The 9,116-nt window shown below is 37.5% G+C and overlaps 1 protein-coding gene across 1 annotated transcript; it reads right to left on the minus strand.

Annotated features, from left to right (window-relative positions):
- Positions 1-4,487: 4,487 nt before the first annotated feature.
- Positions 4,488-6,894, minus strand: LOC112904318. Its single transcript, XM_025974067.1, has 2 exons — positions 4,849-6,894; positions 4,488-4,760 (listed from the first exon to the last, which is right to left on the minus strand). The coding sequence occupies exon 1, from the start codon at positions 6,667-6,669 to the stop codon at positions 5,395-5,397; it is 1,275 nt and encodes a 424-aa protein (XP_025829852.1). The 5' UTR covers positions 6,670-6,894; the 3' UTR covers positions 4,488-4,760; positions 4,849-5,394.
- Positions 6,895-9,116: the final 2,222 nt, after the last annotated feature.

A 9,116-nucleotide genomic window follows, 5' to 3' on the forward strand; every position in this document is an offset into this window, starting at 1 on the left:
ACATGTTCGTATCAACAGGAAGGAATAAACACCAAAAACCTAAACAAGTGCTAACTCCGTCAATATTTAAAAACTGTCCAATTTGCAAACAAAATGGCCATCCAACCTTTAGATGTGAGAAACTACTTAACATGTCAGTTCCGCAACACATAAATGCAGTAAAGCAAGCTAACATATGCTTTAACTGTCTACGTGCTAATCATCACACTGAAGAATGCAGAAGTGGAAATTGTCTAAAATGTGGTAAGCCGCATCATACTACCCTTCACCTCAATAAATCAAATGCTAAAGAAGATCATCAAACTAGTGTAGTCTTGCTAAACAGAGGTAAGATCGAAGAAGTTATGGTTACGGCTCTAGTGAACGCCATTGACAAGAAGGGGCGTCCTATTCGCTGCAGAACATTACTCGATACTGCATCTACATCTAACCTTATTACTCAAAGATTAGCTAAGACTCTTGACCTTCCACACCACCAATACAGTTTGACAGTTAGTGGACTTGGTGGAATTCAAACATCAACCTCATGCAAAATTACAGCAATTATTCAATCCAGGCACAGTAACTTTCAGAAAAAACTAGATCTGTTCATGGTCCCGGAAATAACTACAAACCATCCATCAAATCTTATTGACAGAAGTGCAGTCAAACTTCCATCAAACATTAATCTAGCTGATCCGACGTTCCATATGCCAGGAAATATCGACATGCTAATTGGGGCAGGGCCAGCACTTTCAACATTTATTCCTGGACAAAGAAAATTATCTATAGCAAATAGACCGGACCTTTTCATGCAAAATACCCATTTTGGTTGGGTTATCGGTGGCGCAATACCTATGCCAAACAAATCTGACAACACCCAAAGACAAACTCAAGAACACTGTCATGTAACTACCACGCAAGCTCTTGAACAACTCTGCAAAATATGGGCAATTGAAGAAGGACCCAAGATAAACCGCTTATCCGAAGAAGAAACCGCTTGTGAAATCCATTATCGAAATAATACTACGAGATGTTCAGATCGAAAATTCATGGTGGCACTGCCATTCAATTCCAAAAAACCGCTGCTAGGAGAATCTCGAGAGCGCGCTTTCATTCGGTTACGAACACTCGAAAACAAGTTTAAGAAGCAACCAAACTTTAAAAAGGAATATTCCAATGTAATTCAAGAATATCTCAACATGGTACACTTGGAATGTTCACCAGAAAACTCACGTGGTTCTGAGGGCTTTTATCTCCCTCACCACGCCGTCATCAAAGAAGACAGTTTAACCACAAAAACACGAGTTGTCTTTGACGGATCGGCGAAGTCTACTTCAGGGATTTCTCTAAATGAAACTCTTATGGTGGGACCGACTATTCAAGACACCATCTTTTCCCCACCTTATGCGATTCCGATTACATTCGATTGCGATTTGTGGCGATATCGAAAAAATGTATCGTCAGATTTGGGTTCGGCCACAAGATCGAAAATATCAGAAAATTTTATGGAGAGATAAGTCTGGAACCATTAAAGACTATCAACTAAAGACAGTCACATTCGGCTTAGCCGCAGCTCCTTTCCTTGCGATACGCACTCTCACACATCTAGCAGACGCTGGAAGGGACAAATATCCATTAGCTTCACAACTTCTGAAACGTGATATGTACGTTGATGACCTCATCAGTGGTGCAAATACTATAGAAGAAGCTGTACAACTCCGCGATGAAGTAAACAACCTGCTTCAGAGTGGCGGATTTAAAGTACAAAAATGGGCCTCGAATGACCGACGTCTACTGGAAGGAATCCCAGACGATCGCATTAACAAAAACCTGCAAATCGATGTGAATCCAATGTTGAAAACTCTAGGCATTTATTGGCAATCTCAATCAAACACCATAGTATATACCCTAGACAAACTACCAACGGAAGTCACAATGAGAGCAATTCTTTCCGAGGTTGCAAAAATCTTCGACCCTTTGGGCCTACTGGGTCCAATCATCTTAGCTGGTCGATTAATTCTTCAGGAATGCTGGCGGCAACATATAACATGGGACCAACCACTGCCAGCTATTATCTTATCGGCATGGAACTCATTCGCGACAGAATTTAACAACGTCAACAACATTACATACCGCCGTCTTGTGATCCCTCCTGAAGTTTTAGATGTTCAACTCCATGGTTTCGCAGATGCGAGCGAACGAGCCTATGGAGCCTGCATGTACGTCAGATGCAGTACATCCACCACAAATATTCATACACACTTATTATGTGCAAAAACAAAGATTGCTCCACTACGAAATGTTAGCCTAGCTAGACTGGAACTTTGTGCCGCATTAATGCTCGCTAACCTGTATGAAACGGTGATGGAAACCACACACCTTAAAATATCAAGTGCTACTTTCTGGTCAGATTCAACGATCGTTCTGCATTGGATCAATACACCCACGTACCAGTTAAAAACGTTCGTTGCCAATAGAGTGGCAGAAATCCAATCCAAAACCCAGGCTACTATACACACATACGTTCGGAAGACAATCCTGCCGATGCTTCCTCCAGAGGTCAGTCGCCGAAAGAATTTATCAAAAATTCTTTATGGAAATCTGGTCCATCTTGGATTAATCTGCCAGAAACGCATTGGCCAAGTTCAATTATCTCTCCACCACACGAAGACGCAGAAAGAAGGAAATTCACATGTTTTACAACTTGTACAAAATTCCAACAATTAGATGACACACTTATAAGAAACTTCAAAACAGTTAATACTCATCACCGGGCTATTGCCTACTGCCTGCGTCTTAGTCCACATAACATTTACAGTGGTGAACTTACTCCAAAGGAACTAATGATGGCTCAGAATAGGATAATCCAATTAATTCAAACGATCAATTTTGCAAAAGACCATAGTCTCCGACACAAACAAAACGTACTAGAGACAAGTAAGCTAAAACATCTCAGCCCATTCATCGATGACATAGGAATTATACGCGTGGGAGGAAGACTCCGTAATGCTAGTGTTTGATTAGACCAGAAACACCCCATTATCTTACCTCAATCTCATCCGTATACAACTTTAATCATCCTTAATGTTCATGAAAGACATTTTCATGCAGGACCCCAAACCACGTTGTATGCTGTAAGAAGAAAGTTTTGGCCATTGAATGGTCGTAACGAAGTAAAACGAATAACACATAAGTGCATAAGATGTATCAGGTCAAACCCACAAACGGCAATCTATCCCATGGAAGAATTGCCTAGGGAACAAGTAACCCAAGCCAGGCCATTCTATCACACCGGGGTCGACTACTGTGGGCCGTTTCACATAAAAGAGAAGAAACACCGCAACCGTGGAAAAATCAAAGTCTATGTGGCAATCTTCGTTTGCCTTGCAGTAAAGGCCGTGCATTTAGAGGTCGTAAGTGACCTTACCAGCGAAGGATTCATTGCAGCATTCAGAAGGTTTATTTCCCGTCGTGGTAGATGCCACAGCATCCACTCTGATAATGGAACTAACTTCGTTGGTGCCAAGAACCAATTAAGGGAAATCTATCAGCAAATTAATTCCGACGAACATTAGCGAAAGGTACAAAGACACCTTACCACAGAAGGCAATGAGTAGAAGTTCATCCCAGCACGTTCACCACACTTCGGGGGTCTATGGGAGGCTGCAGTGAAGTCCTTCAAGTACCACATGAGAAGAGTCGTAGGAGAAGCCCTGCTCACCTTCGAAGAACTGAATACGTTCGTGATAGAAGTAGAAGGAATCCTCAATTCAAGGCCCATCATTCCCCTTTCGTCAGATCCAAACGATCCTTCTGCTATCACTCCCGGCCACTTCCTAATCGGGGATTCTATTACCAATTTACCTGACTATAATTGCGTGCGTGCGTGCGTGCGTGTGTGCGTGTGTGTGTGTGTGTGTGTATGTGTGTATGTGTGTCTGTCATCTTACATGCATACAATGCAATTAATAATATTTGTTGCACTTGACCTTGTATTTAATAGCTGAGACATCAACGTTGAAACAGTAAAAGAAATAATAATAACAGAATAATAATAATAATACTGACATATCCCCTTTTCAGAAAACACAACAGCTGAAATAAGAAGCAGAGTTTTTAATACTTACATCATATTTTAGGGTAAGAAGAACCGTTAGCTCCCTAAATTGTAAGAACAGAAAATTGGTTTCTATATCCCAAAAGATGTAATACTTTTTTATTCTAATGATCAATGAGCACAAAAAACATAGTAAAACTATAATTTCATTATATTTATTATTAGGTTTGTGTTGATGAGTGAAGAAAAAATAAATAATAGTAATATTGTTTTATTTAATATAGGTATAAAGAAACACTAGCAGGAAGAACAGCTAAAAAAACATTACAAGAAAAAAAGGTGTGGGTACTCTAAAAGAATATTAAAACAAATCCATTTGGAAATAATAATTTTATTTTTTTTTACAACTAAAAGAAAAACTATAAAACTACAAACTAAGAAAACAAACTACAAACTAAAAAAAAAACAAAAAAAACTCATGAATGTAGGGAATCTGAAAAAAGAAAACATATTAAAAATCAACTCGATGTAAAGATACTTTTATAACTTACTGGAACTAGAGCTTTATCAATATTTGGATGCTTGCTTTTCAAGCAAGCACCCAAATACAGGTGACCGAGCCATACCTTTTTCCATAAATTTGGTGACCCTCCCACACCCCCAAATAAATGGAAGGGGGTGGGGGAGGCACCTCACTCCCCGGTGATACAATGCAGTAAGTCTAAAAGATCAGGAGTATAAATTAAAAAAGTGACTCAATACAAAATGAATAAAAAATTAAAAAAAAAATCAGAAATAAATGAACTTACTGGCCAACCGGGGGGAAGGCGCTCACGCACCCACTCTCGTAGATCCATTTTTGCTCGAAGCGATCCTTCGTTGGAGCTTTTATATTCGCGATGTATGATCTCGTGAGAAGAAACTAAGATAGGGTGAGACAGGATGATTTGTACATTTTCTTCGATTGGAAAAGTACACGCGCAAATAACCGATATACATTTTATCATATACGAGCAAACAGTTTGCGAATACATTGTATGATATCGCAGGAAGAAATAAAGGTACTTTGTTTTGCACATTTTGATTGAAAAAAGTAATCATGTAAGCGATATGTAGGTATATACAAGCAATCAATTTATTTAATAGACATAGTATTACTAGATGCGAATACATTGTATGATATCGCAGGAAGAAATAAAGGTACTTTGTTTTATACACTTTGATTGAAAAAGTAATCATGAAAGCGATATATGTTTAATATACATTGCATTTCCTTTAAAAACAAATGATAAGTACAATAATACTTACACTATAAGATTATACAAAGTATAATGTTGTGTGAGAACATTATAAAATTAGATCATAAGGGATTTTAACGAATAATGCCCCCAAGGTAAAGTAGCTATTTTATTATCTTTAATAAACCGTTTATTATCATTTGACGATAAACTTAATTTATTGATAGTATAACTGAAATTTTGATGATTTTGCGAACGTATCCCTGAGAATTCGGAAAAACAAATTTCATTATCAAACAGACATCGTTGAAAATCTTCGAATGTCAACTTTCGTTTGGCGCTTAGCGAAACTCCTTTTACTTTCGCAGTTCTTTCTCTACCATCGACTTTCATAATATACATTTTGGGTCTGAGACTTATGAACTCGGTTAAAATTTGGGATTTTAATTCATCTTTCATTAAACCAGGAACTTTTTTATTGACCCGCGGTATACACCATTTATTGTGAATAGGATAATCGCTTGTGTCGAAATGTGATGCCGCGTCTTCGCGTATAATGTCGTAAATAGAGGTGTTACTATTACTGTCGGTTCGCGTAAATTGGTAAATTAAGGAATCCGTATCCATGTAAAGAAGTTGTGGATGAAAGTGAGGAGAAATCCTACTTTGAATATAATCATGATGGAAATCGTACATTTTTAATTTTGACAATTCTAATATGGTGAACCCGAGAAATAAGGGCTTGTTCATTTCAATACATGTCCGTTTCAATTCGACCGCTATTAAATTTTCATTGAAGATAGTAACTCTCTTAAAATGAGGTAACGAAATTAATTTCGAAGCCGCTCGCCAATTGTTTACAACTTTTATATCTCTTTTATTGCGATCACGTTCTAAAAATTTACCGAAAACCGAGTTTATGATCAATTTAAATAAATTCTTTTCAAAGTCACTATTGCTTTTCATTCTAAAATCTGTATTTAAATCTATAAAACTTTTCAACCAATCGGATTGCCTAAATTCAATAACTCTATGAATTTTTTTTAACACCAATCCAAATTTTAAACATTGTTTAAGATTTTCGAAATGAATAACATATTTAGTTTTATTGCTCAATGTGCAACATAATTTTTTCAAATTGCTTTCCTTCGGAGTTATATGTTCGGCACAAAAAGGAAATTGTATATGAGAATCTTGAGTGTGTAAATGTTGCGGATATTCTAAATCAACCTCCAAAGCATAAGATAAGTTATTATCGGACTTGTGGAAAATGCCACTTTTCAACTTGATTTCCATATAGTCAATTTCGTCCGGTGACAACCAGCGAAAATTACCCGTGGGTAACGCTTGGCATTGGGCATAACCATAGAGAGAATTCACGTCCCAATACATTAGGTAGTTGACTTTTTCGCTTGAATCAAATGTGTCATGAAATTCCAGACATTACATACCTATGTACGGAATGAGTTATTCCGCCTCTTATTGCCTTTTCAAGAAATAATATCATCTCAATGTCTGTAAGTAAATCTATGCGTGCTCTAGTTGTTTTAAGAGCGCTTGAATAAGCGAGACTGGGTGTTGTTAAAATTCGGCAGCATCTAAACCATAATAGGTCATTGTGAAATTTCTAAAATCTTCAAATACGTCCGCTAATAGCAAAATGTCTGTTTTCAAATATAGATCAGAGAGAGGAGGCTACAAAGGCTTCTTCCGCAAACACATCTCTTCTTAATGGAAACAGACCTGTGGCTTCAAATCCCTTAACGGCTCTTTCGCCAGACTGAACCTTCAAATAGGCCCAATCAAAAATCTCACTGACGTCAAAATTCGTCATAGCTCCCAGATATGTTCGTAAGAAAATTCTTCATTATAGAATATTTTTAGTGCGCCCATTACCGTTTTATCAAGCGGTTGTAATTTGTGAGTGGTGTGTGGCGGTAAAAACAATATAGTTACATAATTATCTCCGGCAGCAGCAATGACATCAAGGTTTCGCGTATGAGTGTGGTGACCATCAAGGATTAAGAGGACTGGGTTATTCTTAGTTGGGCGGACATTATCAATGAAATGATTGAACCACGTTGTAAATAAATGGGTTTGTATCCATCCAGGCGGGTGAAAGCGGAATAACGTTCCAGGAGGAGCACCTTTTAACTGTTCATTGGAATTTTTTCGCGGGAAAATCATAATAGGTAGAACATAACTTCCAGCTGCATTCATGCACAGTACAACAGTTACTGGGGAACTCCTTTCTGCTGAGATTAAAGCTACGACCTGCCTTTTCCCTTTTAGCGATATTACTTGAGGACATTTCGACTGAAGAATACATAGACCGCAATCATCGACATTATATATTCGGTCAGGTGAAAAATTATTTTTCTACATTATTCCTTCTAGTAGGTCAAAGAATTCAGTGACATTTTCCTTATTGAACCCTGCTACTCGAGCTGCAGACGTCACAGTAGGTCTCCTCATTCTGATAGTATCTCCATGTCTCTGCAAAAGTCACTTCAGCCAGTCTTTACCAGCAGTTTCTGTCAATAGAGAAAAACGATTGGGTAAATTATTGCACCTCGCTAATTGAAATGCTAGAGAACGGATATCTTTCCTTGTCAGGCCAAAAAATTGTTGATCCATCAGGACAGCATATTCCACAAGTTCCTTCTCTAACGTTTGAGACAAAACAGGTTTTCTGTCTAGCTTAGCTTTTGCGATTTTTTCGTCACCTTTTCTGCAGTAAGTAAAAAGTGTAGTTCTAGGAACGTTAAAATGTTTTGCTGCTTTTAGTATCCCATCTATTTTTCTCTTACTGCAATAACTGCCTTCTGCATGTCTTGTTCTGGCCATTTATGCTCTTTAATGTTCGCAACGGCATTTTTCTAAAAAAAAGTTTTCATATTAAATGGAATTGCTTATGTGGAATAGTCCACAATAGCAAACCTATTGATATTCCACAAATGCGTAACAGTAAACAGTATAGTGATACTACAAAATGTCAGCCACCCGCCAAATCATTTCTGATTAAACACAGCGACACCTATAACAAACATAGGATTACATATTATTATTTCGAAATACACTTAGAGTAGTACCTAATACAGCAACTAGAATGTAGATGACACTTCTAGTTTTAGTGCAAAAATGGTATTCCACATTACCTGACCTATTCCACATTCACCCATTTTACTCTAAATATAAAGACTCCCTTCTTTATATCATGTTTCCAATGGCATTGACGGCGAAACAAATTGTTACGGTGGTTCCTCTATCTGCTGATGTCACTTGTCCGACTTGTTTTGACTTCTTACTGGCTATCACTTTTTGAAATTCTTAAATAGCCGTGCATCCGGTTTCGTCCCAATTATATATATCTTGAACATCGAAATTGTTATTATCACGCACCTTCTTTAAATTTGTAAAGAAGTCGTTAACATTTTTTTATAAAACTCGTAGCGCGAGACAAGCTTGCAGCTTCAGGTGCTCTTAAATTCACTTCTGGATTTTTGGAAAGAAAACCACGAAACCCATCTTTTTCATCAGCATTGTTTGTTGATTAGCTACCAGTTGCAGTGCTTGCTTTTTAGTTAGATGCATGTTACTGCATGATAGTAAATATTCAACTAGGAGTTTTTCTTCAGAAACAGTAAATATTTGTGACTTTTTATATTGACTGCTTTTTTCTTCAAATTTTTGTAATTTTTGTTCGTTCAACGTCTTAGTGTACTTCTATCGATTCGATACTTAATAGATGTTTTTCTTAAAGATGCACCCTCCTTTACCTCACGTATGGCGTTTTCTAATTCTGTGATGGTACGTTTTTCTCTTTTGCGTGTTATTTC

Source organism: Agrilus planipennis, unplaced genomic scaffold (assembly GCF_000699045.2).
Source record: "Agrilus planipennis isolate EAB-ADULT unplaced genomic scaffold, Apla_2.0 scaffold64, whole genome shotgun sequence".
Classification (NCBI taxonomy): Eukaryota; Metazoa; Arthropoda; class Insecta; order Coleoptera; family Buprestidae; genus Agrilus; species Agrilus planipennis.

What these genes read in the sequence shown, in the direction of transcription:
- LOC112904318 (XM_025974067.1), bottom strand. Translation starts at nt 6,669, where the DNA reads ATGTATTGGGACGTGAATTCTCTCTATGGTTATGCCCAATGCCAAGCG.